The sequence below is a fragment of the Salvelinus fontinalis genome, chromosome 28, assembly GCF_029448725.1.
Source record: "Salvelinus fontinalis isolate EN_2023a chromosome 28, ASM2944872v1, whole genome shotgun sequence".
NCBI classification, from domain to species: Eukaryota; Metazoa; Chordata; class Actinopteri; order Salmoniformes; family Salmonidae; genus Salvelinus; species Salvelinus fontinalis.
In genome coordinates, this window is record NC_074692.1 from 16,453,814 (window position 1) to 16,472,080 (window position 18,267).

The window sequence follows — 18,267 nt, forward strand, 5'->3', positions numbered from 1 at the left end:
TGGTACTGCAGTGACGCCTCTTGCACGAGATGCAGTGCCTTAGACCGATTTTTCTCTATCTGATTCAGAATATACCATCTTCATAGTCATGGCACGCTTGGATCAATAGCTATTGACGAGAGAAAACCGAATATAAAACACATTTTAACTCGGTACAATACTTTTGTTTTTTCGTTTCAAAATTATTATTATTTGTTTTGCTTTCAATATCATTATTTTTGTTTGCAATACTAAGAATGTTGTTCTCAATTTCAAAATGTTTGCTTAATAATAAAGGCACAAAAGTAATTCCATACAGTGAGCTCTGTGTTTGGTCGATCCCTGAGTCCAGGTTGCAGCGAGTGATCATAAAATCGAATTCAAATTCCAGGACCAGAACCATATTGACTCACAGTGCCACACCATGACAGTCATAGCAACTTGTAACTGGTATATCCAGTTATCACATTATGTTTGAAATAGTCTACAGTTTTATGAGGTAATTATACTAGTTGATTGCTTGTTTTAGACATGATCTTTGAAGTTTGGGCATAACCATAATCATTATATGTCACATAGGCCTACAGTAGCCTAGCTGAGTCTGTCTTTACAATAGAATGTGAACCAAAAGTTACAGCAGCTAAATCGGCTAGCCTACGTTTGGAATGGGATTTTCTGGAGATTTGGAGTGGACCACAGTTTTGTAATGAACGTTTTTTTTGTTTGTGCGCGTGCCTCTATAAAAAGCTACGTAGGTGACTGGAGGTAGTTATTTGACATTGCGTGGCGGAGACTGGAGCTGCTGTTGACGGTACAGACAGACTCAAAGCCCACCAGTGTCCTCTGACACACAGTGATGATACGTTTATTATTTTTACCAAGTGGATTTTTCTGGTGTCTTGAGCGGCTGGTCGCCTATATTTAATCCACTACATTTAACATTGCTGCGAAGATGAAGTTCAAACCAGGCTACGGTCAGGTGCAAGCTGCATTCCATGGAGCCCTCTTCTTCTCCGTCTCAAACATCGGTCAATCCGATGCACCACTTCCTTATGTTGCGGTAAGGATAGGCCAATGGGTTAGTAGCCTATAATTATAAGCTGTAATTATCGAATACTTTGGCATGCAATAACACAAAATGGCACAATAAGGAATCACTGGGTGTTACATAACATAATGCAGTGGATCCGAATGACCAGTGACTCGGCTTGGTGGAAAACGCTTTCGTAGCAACCTGGGTGAATGTTAGTAGCTAAATCCTTCTTAAATTGAACATATGATGAGTTCTTGGAGCGGCTATATCCTATTGTAAAGATGGCTATGGCTATGTTATCCAATTAACGAAATCCTCTGAAATAATGTGGATTTTGGGCTATGATCTATCAAACTTAGGCTACTAGTTATGACAGTCTAGTTTTCATCTAAAGCTGCATAACTAAATGGTCATAGGCTCATTAGAATCTAAACTAAATCCATAGTATAACTAAATAACTACGGCATTCTACCTTGCAGACAAGATAGGCTAGTGCTAGACTTGCATATTTTATGCCACAGCCTAACGGACAGTTGGTGGCCCCGGCATTAGACAACGAGAGGTCTGAACTGCAGCTAAAGTGCCTTGGTCAGGTCTTGCTGATTGATGACGGGACTATCGGTATTCGCTAAACGCCGTCTGCTTCAGACCGTGGCCAACATGCCAAACGAGAGAGAATGTCATTGGACTAAGGAATCTATTCTGCCAAAACAGTAGCATGATCTTCAGTGATCCGGTAAACTGGTAATCCACCCCTGACTTTAGTGTTTTCCGACGTCCAAGATCCCCGCCTTCTCCCGTTCTGTAACTTAATATTGGAGCTATTTCATATGAATTTGCGTGCACGACGATCCAATAATAGCCCTATATTGGAACTCAACTCACAGAGACCAAAAATACCTACACAGCAGGATACACTCGAATTTCGTCGAAACTCAAATGTCATCAGTTTCGCGTGCTCGTTGTGAAAAACAGTTACATTGTTGCGACTCATCGTTCCGGAGGTTGACTGGGTGTGCCTTTTTATAAATGAGTATCAAGAGGCAGCTAGGAAGGACAACTGGTATGTTTTAATAATTGGCTTTCATTCACGTGTGAGATTCTAATTTCCCACGGTATAGTGGCTGGCTTGGTATGCTATGCTATTTTGTTGCCTCATGGTGCAGTCTGGCTGAGTCTGGACACATTGTTTACATTTTTGCGCATGGCTGTCAGGCTACTAGGGTTCCCCAATCGGTAGCCTGCGGACCAAATTCGGTTTTCTGACCATAAAAAAATAATGTATAGCCTACTAAATATATATATTAAACAATTATTCCCACACATTAATAGATAGGCATATGGGATCGTATCCCAATGTAAATCAAAGTTAGAAAGTGTTCTGTTTTTGTCAAATACTATAGCCTATCTATTTGGGATTCTTGCAGTCTATTTGCCGTGTAGCCTACAAATTATAACGATGTTCCGGCCCCCGAACATCCGCTCAAGGAAAAATCGTCCCACGGCTGAATGTAATTGGGGACCCCTGGTAAAGTTTATTCAGTTGCCATACCCCCGTTAGAGTACAACGGGGTTACGATAGGTCTATGTTCTGTCAATATATTGCCCATTGTATGGGTGGTAGCAGGGTATGACACAGAAGCAAATCTGGTTCCCTTGGAAACTGAATAACGAGATCAGCAACCACCATTTTCGAGACGTGAGGTGACGAAAAGTAGCCTGCCTATGTTTACCAATTCTCTCAATTTTATTTAGTCAGTGCAGCCTTATTTGTAGATGGAGGATGTCTGTCAACTTATGTTCTACACCACCAATTTATTGGATCCTACAGTTTTCTAGGCTTGCTAAGAAGCTCTTAGACTCTGCAAGGGAGGAATGCTTATATATTACTGATGGTGTAAATGAATCAGAAGACAGATGTTGGTGTGAGTATTTTTGTTTAAGAAACACTGTTATTCTGCATTGCCAGGCCTATCGGTAAGACCATGGCTGAATTTACTGAATGACATGCTTTGGTTCCCAGTGTTTTATACAGGACTGTGATTTCAGCTGGATCCTTGCATAATGGCACTGTGGTCTGTTTAATTTGATCAAATATGTATCTCATGGGGTAACAATGTGAATCATATACACTTTTGTTATGTTGAAAGTGGCTTATGTTGGAGAGAGATTGTGATGCTATTACACCTTGTCCAGGTAAATGTAATGTCCTCCCCTGTCAGTAAAACTTGGTGTTTTAATCTGTATAAAATGACAAGACTCAGATCCTGCCTGAGTATAACCAAGATGGACAAATTGGGTTAGCAGAGTCTGTGCTTAATTTCAGGAACACATCCTACTTGACTTCCAGAACTCTGAAATCCCCAGGACGTCTGTTAAAATAGAAGAGTAAGGAACGTCAGGGACCTTCTGAATTGGCACTGGCACTCAGTCAGGCAGCCATATTTTGAATGCAGTCACTTGACCGACCATTGATAGCACTGTATACAGTGTGAGCAATGCAGATGAAGCAGAGTCAGGGCTTACTGAAATATTGATCCCTCATGCTGTCGTGATCAGAAGGAACAATTCATTGATGGGGTCAGAGGGGTCGTGATGAAGTGTAGTGTTTTGAACAAGCGCTTCAGTACATCTGATATTTGATCTCCAGTTGATTGATTGTTTTTGCGTTGTCGAGAGGTTAACCTGTAAGTAAGCATTTCAATGCACTATGTACTACACATGTATCATGTGTATATAACTAATAAACCAACTTGAACTTCATCCTTTGGCATTTTATCAAACTCTGCTTTTCTCTGCCCTGACAGGCCCCAGTTGATGGATTCTGACATGGACTATGAGAGGCCAAACGTTGAGACTATCAAGTGTGTGGTGGTAGGGGACAACGCTGTTGGGAAGACCCGCCTTATCTGTGCCCGGGCCTGTAATGCAACACTGACTCAGTACCAATTGCTTGCTACGCATGTACCCACTGTCTGGGCCATAGACCAGTACAGAGTTTGCCAGGAAGTGAGTAGTGGAGTAACCTTTTTTGATTGTTATTTAATGAAAATATTTATCTATTTGTCTGTTTTTTTTATAACATGTCTATGTTTTAGATAATGAACTTGCTGAGGAAAGGTGAAGCTGCATAGAGTCTGAAATTAAGTGTTTGATCCACCAGCCAACTTGACAGTGAAGGAAAATAATACTGAAATCCTCTATTTTAAGTGCTACAGTTGTGTAAAACCTTGTTGCACTTTGATTAACCTGCAACACACAATGTTTACCTTGGACTTAGCGCGTTAGACTGGTGATCAGGTGTTAGTTTCATGCCCTGCTGTTTGTAATGTTCATGGGTGTGTCTCTCCGGTCAGGTTCTGGAGCGATCTAGGGATGTGGTGGATGAGGTCAGCGTGTCGTTGCGACTCTGGGACACGTTCGGGGACCATCACAAGGACCGACGCTTTGCATATGGAAGGTGAGATCAGCTGACCTCGTTGTTCACTCATACGAATCATGGAACTGGTGCAGTGTAAACCTAGTGGACATTTCCTCTCTGTCCCTCCCGTAACCTCACTTGTCACTGCAGGTCGGATGTGGTGGTCCTGTGTTTCTCCATCGCCAACCCCAACTCCCTGTACCATGTGAAGACCATGTGGTACCCTGAGATCAAGCACTTCTGCCCCCGGGCTCCAGTCATCTTGGTGGGCTGCCAGCTGGACCTGCGCTATGCTGACCTGGAGGCAGTCAACAGGGCACGACGGCCACTAGCAAGGTGCCCTACATACAACTACTAATTCCAGTGCTTTCAATCTCAAACAGTGCTTTTCAACTCCAGCATCTCAATTGAAATTTGATAGCTTGTGATTTATGTATTGATTATGTCACCATTAGACATGTAGGTTCCACATTTTACTAAGATTTGTAAACGATATACACTGTTATTTACCCTCAGGTTGATGCTGCTCTGAATCTTGTTAATTTTTGGCCTTTTTATGGTCATCATCTTTCAGACCGATTAAATCCAATGAGATTTTGCCTCCAGAGAAGGGCCATGAGGTGGCCAAAGAGCTGGGAGTGCCATACTACGAGACCAGTGTTGTGGCTCAGTTTGGAGTAAAGGACGTATTTGATAACGCCATCCGAGCCGCCCTAATCTCACGGCGCCACCTGCAGTTCTGGAAGTCTCACCTGCGCAATGTGCAGCGGCCCCTCCTCCAGGCCCCCTTCCTGCCTCCCAAACCCCCCCCTCCCATCATCACTGTACCACCTCCCCCCACCACCACTGAGGAGCATCCTGGCCGTCTTCTAGAGGACCCCCTGTGTTCCGATGTCATCCTGGTCTTACAGGAGAAGCAGAGAATCTTCGCTCACAAGATCTACTTGGCCACGTCCTCCTCCAAGTTCTATGACCTCTTCATCCTGGACACCCGACCTGAGGAGTCTGAGCGGCCCACGCGCGCCACCGCTCTGTCTGGCCGCGAGATGCTGATGCGTGCTGCAAGCTTCGATGTGTGTGAGAGCACTGACGAGGGCGACAGGGCCAACCTGCGGGCCTGCACCAGTGATGGAACCCTGAGAGACTCTGAGGGAGGCCGGAGGGGCAAACTGCTGTCTACCTTGAGCAGAGCTTTTGTCAGCATCCAGGAGGAGCTGGTGGATGACCCAGTGACCTACAACCCCAGGCCTATGACCGTGGTGTACATGGACCAGTCCATGCAGCTGGGGCCCTTCCGTGCTGTGCTGCGATACCTGTACACAGGCCAGCTGGACGAGCACGAGAAGGAGCTGATGCACATTGCACACATTGCTGAGCTGCTGGAGGTCTTTGACCTGCGCATGATGGTGGCCAATATTCTTAACAACGAGGCCTTCATGAACCAGGAAATTACCAAAGCCTTCCATGTACGACGAACCAACAGAATCAAAGACTGCCTGGCCAAAGGCACCTTCTCTGGTGAGAGCACATCATGTAATTCTGAGAGCTTTTGTACACTCTGTGCTAAGTGTTTCCGCTCTGCTGTTCAAAACAGGATCAACCTTTGACAGGACTTAATAAATAATAGAGGAAGAAGAAGGTAATGGCAGTATGATTTCTCTTTGCGTTCCAGATGTAGCGTTCAAGCTGGATGATGGAACGATCATGGCCCATAAGCCCCTGCTCATCTCCAGCTGTGACTGGATGGCAGCTATGTTTGGGGGGCCCTTTGTGGAGAGCTGCACCAAAGAGGTAAGGCAATCCTTTTCACCCTCTCACTGGAGCTACAGTGTGTTCCACTTTTCTTTTCTTAAACCTTGGTCTTGATCATGTGCACAATAACAAGACCTACTGCAAGTCCCCTAAATACCCAGATAAACACACATCACAATAAAATTCACTAGTGACTAGGGAAGGAAAACCTGATGTTGATCTGTGCCGGTTGTCTCAGGTGCTGTTTCCCAACACAACTCGCAGCTGTATGAGGGCTGTGCTGGAGTACCTCTACACTGGGCGCTTCTGTTCCCGCACTGACCTGGATGCCATGGAGCTCATTGTTCTCGCCAACCGTCTTTGCCTCCCACACCTGGTTGCACTTACAGGTCTCTAGTTGTTTTTGCGCACACCCTCTTATACGAAGCCACATCTGTTGGCAAGACCTGCACTCACATTGTAGACACACAGAGTATAACATGCACTTACTCTCTCTTCTCTTCAAATAGTGTCTATTAGGCTAGTATGTGTGTTCAGAGAGCTGTCTGTTCCTAACATTTATGTTACTTGGCATAAGTCTGTTGTGAGAGATTTGGCAATATAATTCTGTTGATCTAGGTGATCTCCTGTGTGTTATGCCTCTGTTACAGAACTCTACACAGTGACAGTATTGATGGAGGCTGCTATGATGGGGGCTGATATTGATGGAGATGTGCTGGTGTACCTGGAGATGGCTCAGGTAAGATGGAGCCCATGTTCATATTGCAATTCTATAGGTGTGTATATATACTTAATACTGTTTTTCTCCATTCTCACAAGATTTTCTAATGCTAATTTGTTTAACAAGTGTTGCATTTTTAAATGTAAACTTATCATGTGCGGAGTAAGGTCTTCTATAATGTCTTGTCTCTCTGGCAGTTCCACTGTGCCCAACAGCTAAGTGGCTGGTGCCTTCACCACATCTGCACCAACTATAATAGTGTGTGTCGCAAGTTTCCTCGAGACATGAAGGCCAAATCTACAAGTAAAGCAAATACTAGCTAAAGATATGTGCATGAAACTACAACTTTCATTTAAATCTCCCATTGACATCAATGCAGGATTTTTTGAGAAGTTATCATTATCTTAATCATTTGTGTCTGCATATCTGTCTGCATTTAATCTTGCTAACGTTGTTGAGCCATGCCTCTTGCAGACAACCAGGACTACTTTGAGAAGCACCGCTGGCCACCAGTGTGGTTCCTGAAGGAGGACGACCACTATCAAAGGGCACGGAAGGAGCGGGACAAGGAGGACTTCCTGTACCAGAGGAGGCAGTGTAAACGCAAGTGGCTCTTCTGGAACCTTCCTTCTTCTCCCTCTGCCAACTCTTCCTCTTCTGGTTCCAATGCTATCATCTGATTGGCTCTCAGGGTACAGGCAAGGCCCACTGTGGGGATGATTTGGGAAAGTGGAGCATCAGCACTGTTGGCCAGACACTAGGCCCCCTCATTAAGGCCCTCCCGCCCTCCTTCATTTCTCTTTTTGCATCTGCAGCCAAGCTATACTCTCCCGGGTTTGCAGGGTCAGCGAAATCAAATAATGAATGAAATGAGCCTCTTTTGCTTTTTGTGTTAGCATATCTTGTCACATTGCAGTGCAGAGACCATGAAGCTAAAACCTTAAAGCTCAGTGACTTCCACCTTATGAACAATGCAAGGTAAATGCAGGTGCAGGTGACTGCTCAATATGGTGTTGATATTCCTGCATACACCACCAGGAGGAGAACTGAGGAAGTTATGAGAGGGATTTGCATCAGGTTACAGAACTGTGATCCTAAGCTCATGATAACCATTGACTGACTTGAATTGACAACCAAGTGCTTATCAGCTGCAACAGACAAATAGCAAAGACCAATGACCAGCAAACCAACACAGAAATCAAGTCTCAGTGATACAACACTTTGCCCTTAAGTGTTTGTACAATCTACCAAACCAGGATGTGTACAGTACAATTATAACCACTCCTCAACCAGAAATATCAACAAAATGCATTACGTCTACATTACGATTAATCTATTAATGTCATGTAGGACATCGTCTTAGACCATCTTCCTATTGGAAACCACTTTCTGTACAGAATTATGTTTTAAATAGCGGAGGTTTGACTCCTTTACAGTTATTGCATATTTGAAGGTTTGTATACAACTTGCACAGCTGACGTTGATATGAGTGTATACACGACCAGTGTTCTTGTGATGCAGGGGTTAAAGTGCTCTGTCACTACGACGGGTTTCCGTCATATGGATGACACATGAGGTTTGATAAATGTATAGTACAAGTCAAAAGTTTGGACACCTACTCATTCCTGGGTTTTTCTTTATGTTTACTATTTTCTGCATTGTAGAATAATAGTGAAGGCATCAAAACTATTAAATAATACATATGGAATCATGTAGTAACCAAAAAAAGTGTTAAACAAATCAAAATATATTTTATATTTGTCACGTGTGCTCCCTCTTCGGCCTCTAGGTCCCCAGGCTGCTCGTTATGGCGCATACCTGTCACCAGCATTACGCGCATAATGACACTCACCTGGACTCCATCACCTCCTTGATTACCTACTCTATATATGTCAATCCCTTTGGTTTGTTCCCCAGTCGTCATTGTTCCGGTTTCATGTCGGTGCACTGTTCGTGTTTCTTGTTTTGTTAATTTATTAATTCAATGTAGTCACACCCTGAACTTGCTTCCCAACTCTCAGTGTACATCGTTACAGAATGACGACTCAACAAAGAGAAGCATCAGGGAGTGTTTATTTTGTTTTGGTATTGGAGGTGATGTCGGGTCCGGGAGGCCTCAGCCAGTTTGTCAGGTTCCCCTGCCTCAGCTGGCCTGACGGGTTTCCATGCCTCAGCGTGCTCGATAGGCTCCCATGCCAAGACTGAGGCAATAGGGGAGGTTTCAGCCGGCTCATCAGGCTCTCACGTCTCAGCCGGTTCGTCAGGTTTCTGCGCCTCGACGGAGGCAACCGGCCACTCCAAAACCCCGGGATTGTCCCTTTGGTTGGCGTCCTGTGGCTGAAACTGAACGCACCCGGGAGGGACTACTGTCACGTATGCTCTCTCTCCGGCACTCTAGGACGTCATGCTCCCGCGCCTCAGCCAGATCGACAGGTTCCCGCGCCTTAGCAGAGGTGACTGATCCGCTCCTGATCCGCTGGATCATCATCTTGGGCGGCGTCCTGCGGATCGGGGAGGGGCTACTGTCCCGTGTGCTCCCTCTCCGGCCTCTAGGTCACCAGGCTGCTGGTTATGGCGCACACCTTTCCCCAGCGTCATGCGCATAATGACACTCACCTGTACTCCATCACCTCCTTGATTACCTGCTCTTATATATGTCACTCCCTTTGGTTACTTCCCCAGTCATCATTGTTCCTGTTTCATGTCGGTGCACTGTTCGTGTTTCTTGTTTTGTTCATTTATTAATTAAATGTATTCACTCCCTGAACTTGCTTCCTGACTCAGCGTACAACGCTACAATATTTTACATTCGTCAAAGTAGCCACCCTTTGCTTTGACAGCTTTGCACACTCTTGGCATTCTCTCAACCAGCTTCACCTGGGATGCTTTTCCAACAGTCTTGAAGGAGTTCCCACATATGTGGAGCACTTGTTGGCTGCTTTTTCTTCAGTCTGCGGTCCAACTCATCTGAAACCATCTCAACTGGGCTGAGGTCAGGTGATTGTGAAGACCAGGTCATCTGATGCAGCATTCCATCACCCTCCTTGGCTAAATATCCCTTACACAGCCTGGAGGTGTGTTGGGTCATTGTTCTGTTGAAAAACAAATGATAGTCCCACTAAGCACAAACCAGATGGGATTGTGTATCGCTGCAGAATGCTGTGGTAGCCATGCAAGTTAAGTGTGCCTCGAATTCTAAATAAATCACTGACAGTGTCACCAGCAAAGCACCCCCACAACATTACACCTCCTCCTCCATGCTTCATGGTGGGAACCACACATGCAGATATCATCCATTCACCTACTCTGCGTCTCACAAAGACACGGCAGTTGTGATTTAATGTCCGTTGCTCATTATTTTTGCCCCAAACAAGTCTCTTCTTCTTGTTGGTGTCTTTTAGTAGTGGTTTCTTTGCAGCAATTCAACCATGAAGGCCTGATTCAGTCTCCTCTGAACAGTTGATATTAAGATGTGTCTGTCACTTGAACTCTGAAGCATTTATTTGAGCTGCAATTTCTGAGGCTGGTAACTCTAGTGAACTTATCCTCTGCAGCAGAGCTAACTCTGGGTCTTCCTTTCCTGTAGCGGTCCTCATGAGAGCCAGTTTCATCATAGCGCTTAATGGTTTTTGCGACTGCACCTGAAGAAACTTTAAAAGTTATTGAAATGTTCGGCATTTACTGACCTTCATGTCTATAAGTAATGATGGACTGGTGTTTCTCATTGCTTATTTGAGCTGTTCTTGCCATGATATGGACTTTGTCCTATTTGGTAAAAGACCATCTTCTGTATACCAACCCTACCTTGTCACAACACAACTGATTGGCTCAAATGCATTAAGAAGGGGAAAAAAATCCATAAATTAACTTTTAACAAGGCAAACCTCTTATTTGAAATGCATTCCAGGTGACTACCTTATGAAGCTGGTTGAAAGAATGCCAAGTGTGCAAAGCTGTCATCAAGGCAAAAGGTGGCTGCTTTGAAGAATGTCAAATATAAAATATATTTTGATTTGTTTAGCTCTTTTTTTGTTTACTACATGATTCCATATGTGTTATTTCATAGTTTGTCTTCACTATTATTCTACAATGTAGAAAATAGTAAAAATAAAGAACCTGGAATGTGTAGGTGTTTCCAAACTTTTGACTGGTACTATGTGTATGCATCTCAGCAAAAAAAGAAACGTACTGTCAACTGTGTTTATTTAAAGCAAACTTAACATGTGTAAATATTCGTATGAACATAAGATTCTACAACTGAGACATAAACTGAACAAATTCCACAGACATGTGACTAACAGAAATTGAATAATGTGTTCCTGAACAAAGGGGGGGTCAAAAGTAACAGTCAGTATCTGGTGTGGCCACCAGCTGCATTAAGTACTGCAGTTTATCTCCTCATGGACTGCACCAGATTTGCCAGTTCTTGCTGTGAGATGTTACCCCACTCTTCCACCAAGGCACCTGCAAGTTCCCGGACATTTCTGGGGGGAATGGCCCAAGCCCTCACCCTCCGATCCAACAGGTCCCAGACGTGCTCAATGGGATTGAGATCCGGGCTCTTTGCTGGCAATGGCAGAACACTGACATTCCTGTCTTGCAGGAAATCATGCACAGAATGAGCAGTATAGCTGGTGACACTGTCATGCTGGAGTCATGTCAGGATGAGCCTGCAGGAAGGGTACCACATGAGGGAGGATCTCTTCCCTGTAACGCACAGCGTTGAGATTGCCTGCAATGACAACAAGCTCAGTTTGATGATGCTGTGACACACCGCCCCAGACCATGACAGACCTTCCACCTCCAAATCGATCCCGTTCCAGAGTACAGGCCTCGGTGTAACGCTCATTCCTTCAACGATAAATGCGAATCCGACTATCACCCCTGATGAGACAAAACCGCGACTCATCAGTGAAGAGCTCTTTTTGACAGTCCTGGCTGGTCCAGCGACGGTGGGTTTGATGTACCGATCCTGTGCAGGTGTTACATGTGGTCTGCCATTGCGAGGACGATCAGCTGTCCGTCCTGTCTCCCTGTAGCGCTGTCTTAAGCGTCTCACAGTACAGACATAGCAATTAATTGTCCTGGTCACATCTGCAGTCCTCATGCCTCCTTGCAGCATGCCTAAGGCACGTTCACGCAGATGAGCAGAGACCCTGAGCATCTTTCTTTTGAGGTTTTTCAGAGTCAGTAGAAAGGCTTCTTTGGTGTCCTAAGTTTTCATAACTGTGACCTTAATTGCCTACCGTCTGTAAGCTGTTAGTGTCTTAACGACCATTCCACAGGTGGTGCATGTTCATTAATTGTTTATGGTTCATTGAACAAGCATGGGAAACAGTGTTTAAACCCTTTACAATGAAGATCTGTGAAGTTATTTGGATTTTTACGAATTATCTTTGAAAGACAGGGTCCTGAAAAAGGGGCGTTTTATGTTTTTGCTGAGTTTGTATGTGTATATACAGTTGAAGTCGGAAGTTTACATAAACTGAGTTTAAATGTATTTGGCTAAAGTGTTTCACAATTCCTGACATTTAATCCTAGTAAAAATTCCCTGTCTTAGGTCAGTTAGGATCACCAATTTATTTTAAGAATGTGAAATGTCAGAATAATAGTAGAGAGAATGATTTATTTCAGATTTTATTTCTTTCAGCACATTCCCAGTGGGTCAGAAGTTAACATACACTCAATTAGTATTTGGTAGCATTGCTTTTAAATTGTTTAACTTGGGTCAAATATTTCGGGTAGCCTTCCACAAGCTTCCCACAATAAGTTGGGTGAATTTTGTCAGATTCCTCCTGACAGAGCTGGTGTATCACAAAGCACAAAGCCCTGACCTCAATCCCATAGAACATTTGTGGGCAAAACTGAAAAGTTTGTGTGAGGAAGAAGGCCTACAAACCTGGCTCAGTTACACCAGCTCTATCAAACCTGTTTGTTTTATGGATAGTTATTTGTAATTTTCACATTTCTCCAAATGCTTGTGCTGACCTCTGGTTACATGTATGGTATGCAGGCAAATTGCTTTGAGTCAAAAGAAGTGGCACTACAGCTTGGGAATGAAAATATAACCTAGAGCACCCTCCCAGCTAATATACAGTAGGCTACTGGGAAGCATTTCATTGTGAAATAATACAATAAAATAAGTATAGATACTAGACATTGCTTTTTGTAGGATATTGTTCTCCTCCATGCATTTAGAAATTATAATCCCGTATGAGACCCTCAATGAGCTTTCCAGTCATTTAAATGCCATGAATCCACTTACAAAGCTAACATTATATCTCAAAATGTTGCTTAAATGTTCATTTAATGCAATTTGACTGCATGTACATGGCTGATCCGTATAATCTGTAATTTAAGGTATAGATAATGGAAGTATAGGTAGGAGCTCAAGCCAATAGCTTTACATTTTTAAGATAAAGTTCATACGTGATTTTTTGCTATAATCTATAATTGAAAAGGGCAGGTTTGACATATGTATCTAGTGAAAGGATAAGTCACTTGGCAAACCATCCCAGCTCATAACCATTTGAATCATCCTGTATTGTACTGTACATCAGAGTACGTAGGCTTGGTTGTGGTCAATGTTCTGTTTTGTCAAATAGTGAAATGATTCATTGTGTTGTAATTGTTGGACTGAAAAATGGTTCATCGTGTTGTAATTGTTGAACGTCCTCTATTTTTTTGACTGGTAAATGTTGCATCAATTAACCACTGTCTCACTTTGAAATATTTTATAAATCAAATGTTTTATAGAATGTACCCTAAGATCATTTGACGTTTTGATTCGGGCCTAATTCTTTCCATTAGTTTAATCCATTCCACTTGACAATTGACATTTACATGCTGTGGTTGAAATGCATTTGAGTTGATTTCTCAATGTACCCTCTTCTGCTGATGCACTGCATCCCAGAAGACACCTCATGCCTTAATGTATAGTGTGTGTGAGACATTGAATGTAGATAGTGTTACTGTGGTCTCTAGTTTGTGTGTACTAAAGATGTCAACGTACCATGGTACTGAAGGCTTTGTGTATATGTAATTGTACATATCTGAGTATGGAATCAATGTGTGTACACTTGAGAGAATCGTGAGCTGTGCTTTTGTTAGTTTAGTTCGTGTTTAGGTTTATTATTTTCGTGCTCTGAATGGAATGTTTAGTAGTAAACAATTTTTTCCCATTCTAAGATCACACCAATAGATTAACACAATGACAAGCCCACTAGAAAACACACTCATCGGTTGGAAAATTCAGCACACCCCCATCAAATGAATGCAGAGAATACCAATTCTAATTTGTTTTCTGATAATGAACTCCACCGTGGAGAAATACCAGTATTATCATTTCAATGGATGGTATTGGCTTAGTGTGGGCATTAAAAGTTGGATTATAAATCAAAAGCATAGATAATGGCCAATTCTTTTTAGACTGCCTGTTATAATATGGCCGAGAAAATAAAACAAGCTTTTAGCTGTACATATTTCAGCATAGATAATAGCTGATTTCGTGCATTATGCAGGACATAGTGTCGTTAAAACCATAAATGCACACTTCGTTATGTAGACTGATAGCCTTCAATTTTCACTGAATTACATTATGGGGGTATGACATGTAGACCTACACAGCTCATATGCGTAGATGAGTAGACAATATCAGGTGTTAAAAATTGCGATTATATTATGACTAGATTAAAAGAAAAGTTATAACTCAGAACTTTTGAAACTCTTTTCCATAGGTGCTATATTACTGCTGCAGAGAAGCACAAACCAAAGGGAGCTTGTAGCAGCACCATGACAAGAATCTGCTGCACAATCACAATTGCATAGATATAAAGAAGCCTTGTATTGAAATGTTTTCTCCGTGTTAATAGCCTGGTCTGACATTTTCCCTAGTCAACAGGTATTTCTTTTTGTTGTTCTGGAGAGTTACAGATGTTTGTATTGTTTGTTAAGAGCTGTAAATCTGGAGTTCTGTAGCATGTGTTCTTGAAATGTGTAAATAGTGTTATAATAAATCTAAAGTAGCAGCCTGCACATGGATGTCCCCGTTTATGACTTTGTATATTGAAACGTGTCCAATAGCCAAGCAGGACTTGAGTGAACGATCTCAACTGACACATCTCCAGTCATCTGTTGTTGCTGACAGGCTATGATGCTGCATGTGGTCCAAGGTGTTCGAACTCTTTGTGGCTGCTGGGCTTTCTGAGGTGCATCAAGGATCAGGCCAGACTCTGACAATAGCCCATTGGATGCTTCTTTGTGCAAGTAAGCACTGTACCTTTTGGGGATGATCTCATCTGAAAATGCCATGCCCTTTACCAATACAGACATTCTATAATCCTCCATTACTCAGGGATGAGATTGGAAGATGACTGCCTTGTGTAAGTAAACAACTGTCCGTTTCGTCATTGGGGGGTTAGAAGTGACTGATCGTCCCTGGGGATCGTCAACTCGGAGAGAAGATCCCAAAGAACAGGGTTCTCCATAGAGAGAACACAACTGCCTAGCCAGCGCTGAGAAAGGTGAGAGGAATCTATAATGTATCTGATTCCAAAATATAATTTGAATTAACTTCTTTATTTTAACACTAGAGCGCACTAAAGCACATAGAAGTACATCAAGTCAAATTGTTATAATAATTATTCAGGCCTCAGTCAGTGAATGCAGTGATGATGAGCAATTTTGTTGTCTTTGGTGTGTACAATAAACATATTCATCAAATTCTTTAATTAATGATACAACATTAGGCGTGTCACTATTTTTCACTCTGGTTTGTGTCTCTGAGGCCTTTACGTTCTTCTCCTTTGTCAGTGTTGTTATAACCAATGTTGACCAGAGGGTGGTGCAAGCACCCTATATTTTTCACAAATGTTTCTTAGCCTAAACGCTGAAAATGCATTGTGATTTGAAATCTCATCTTTTATATAGATTTGATGCGTTATATACAGACTTAAATTACTGACGATTAAATGTTGATTCTTTTTTAAATTAAGTTTTAATCTAAATCGTAGAGCTAATAATTAAATAATGTTTTCAGTTATCTATTGTTTCTACTCACTACAGTACAATAGGCAAATAAATGGATCACTGTATTACTATGTTTTTTGTGATAGATACAGATTATTCAGTAATTCAATCGTAGAACATTGTTATTTTACTGGGAATAAAATCAGTGGAATATACAGTATGATTCACAAAATCACTAAGATCTGGTATAATATGCTTTACAATTGTAGAGACCGGTGTATGTAACAGCATACATACATTTATTACTGTATTATCAGTATGGATTTGACTCAGAGTTGCAAGATGCGCATAGAAAATCTGCAGATTTTCAAGATACAATGTGGAAATAATACTTTTTAATTTTATATACTGGCAAACTATGGAATAATCGTACTTCATTTATCATGTCACAAAAGGTGACACCACCAGCACATCCCTTGATAAGCATTAGCCTACTCATATTTTAAATGCATTCGGCATTAGCACCAAAGATGAAAACATGATGTGATAGGGAACAAAATACAGTTTATCAATAGCTCTTAATGTCACAGTAAAAATAAACAATGGTTTGAACAGGTGTGAAGACCTGCAGGTGTACCGATGAGCAATGCATTACTTTTGTAATGGACCCAATGGCAAGTGGTGTTCAGTTTGAGAGATGGAGTTCAAAATCTAGAGCCCCTTGTGAAACTAAAGATGAAACAAAATCAACTCTGACCAAAATCTCATATCTTTAAATCAAAAACTAAAATTGAAAGCCACCTCGATTTAGGAGGTAGTTTATAAATTCCAGAGCTAAGCAGTCTAGCTTGAACATGATCTATTGCCCTTATGTCGGCCAAACTCCAATTGATGTATGGTCGTATTATCTATAATGCTGTCTTACATGATTCCCTTTTGGTAGAAGACAGCAAAACAGATTACATGTTATATCAAATCAATACAAACTTTATTTACTGGGCTTTGAAATGTAATTCCCTTTTTCCCTGACACTTTTAAAAACACATACAGTACTAGCTGAGGCTTGAGCAGGAGGGTTCATGGAGGTTGTGTACTACTGTACTGCACACATGTGTTTATTCTGCGGTAGGTAGGTCTACAGCCAGTCTGCTTGCTGTCACTGTAGTGCTGCCAGCAGTGCCGTTAGGGACCATTACAGCAGCCAGTGGCTGAGGAACAGAACGGAGCTCCAGAGCAGCGGTCAGTCACTGTCAGCCCCGCCCACTGTGACACCCTCTTCATTACCCCGATGCTAGCCTGCTGAGTAATTGTAATGGAGCAGAATGGGCAGAAGCCCAACCAATCATGCCTCTAAATAGGCTGTTATTACCAGAAACAAAAGCAAAGGTGCACAGAAACAATATATTTCCTTGTCCTGGGCTATAAAGTAATGATTCACCAAATAACTTGAACTTAGTTTCCCATTCAGAAAGGCTGTCTATATGTTTTTGCAATGCATTTTGAAATTACTAATTGAGCCGTAAATCACCGAAAGCATCTATTATGTGGATGTGAAGTAGTAATGATATACCATCATGAGGTGAAATGCTTGTTGAGAGCACTAGGAGTTTGTTTCAGTTGGCTGTAGATTTAAAAACCTAAGTGCTGTGACACATTTCTTTATATTTAACTTTTTTGAAGTCATAAAGTCTTAATGACTTTAAGGTGGCAGGTAGCCTCATGATTAGAGCGTTGGACTAGTAACCGAAAGGTTGCAAGACCGGATCCCCGAGCTGACTAGGTAAAACTCTGTTGTTATGCCCCTGAACAAGGCAGTTAACCCACTGTTCCTAGGCCATCATTGAAAATAAGAATTTGTTCTTAACCTACTTGCCTAGTTAAATAAAGGTTAAAAAAATTTAAATGAGGGTCAAGAGTGGACTATGGCCAAACTCCTTAGGAGTGATTGAAGTTATGTTTAACACTTAATGATAACCAATGGGGAATATACACTGCTCAAAAAAATAAAGGGAACACTTAAACAACACAATGTAACTCCAAGTCAATCACACTTCTGTGAAATCAAACTGTCCACTTAGGAAGCAACACTGATTGACAATAAATTTCACATGCTGTTGTGCAAATGGAATTGACAAAAGGTGGAAATTATAGGCAATTAGCAAGACACCCCCAAAAAAGGAGTGATTCTGCAGGTGGTGACCACAGACCACTTCTCAGTTCCTATGCTTCCTGGCTGATGTTTTGGTCACTTTTGAATGCTGGCGGTGCTCTCACTCTAGTGGTAGCATGAGACGGAGTCTACAACCCACACAAGTGGCTCAGGTAGTGCAGTCAATGCGAGCTGTGGCAAAAAGGTTTGCTGTGTCTGTCAGCGTAGTGTCCAGAGCATGGAGG

The 18,267-nt window shown here is 42.2% G+C and overlaps 1 protein-coding gene across 2 annotated transcripts; it reads left to right on the forward strand.

Annotated features, from left to right (window-relative positions):
- Positions 1–387: 387 nt before the first annotated feature.
- LOC129826283 (rho-related BTB domain-containing protein 2-like) lies at positions 388–14,940 on the forward strand. Of its 2 annotated transcripts, none has more exons than XM_055886833.1 (10): positions 388–1,039; positions 3,820–4,021; positions 4,369–4,472; positions 4,584–4,769; positions 5,008–5,951; positions 6,106–6,224; positions 6,424–6,574; positions 6,836–6,924; positions 7,104–7,209; positions 7,381–14,940. In XM_055886833.1, the coding sequence occupies exons 1-10, from the start codon at positions 975–977 to the stop codon at positions 7,584–7,586; spliced, it is 2,172 nt and encodes a 723-aa protein (XP_055742808.1). In that variant the 5' UTR covers positions 388–974; the 3' UTR covers positions 7,587–14,940. The 2 variants fall into 2 exon arrangements, with proteins under 2 accessions (XP_055742808.1, XP_055742809.1); XM_055886834.1 differs by lacking the exon at positions 388–1,039 and adding an exon at positions 1,773–2,075.
- The last annotated feature ends 3,327 nt before the right edge of the window (positions 14,941–18,267 follow it).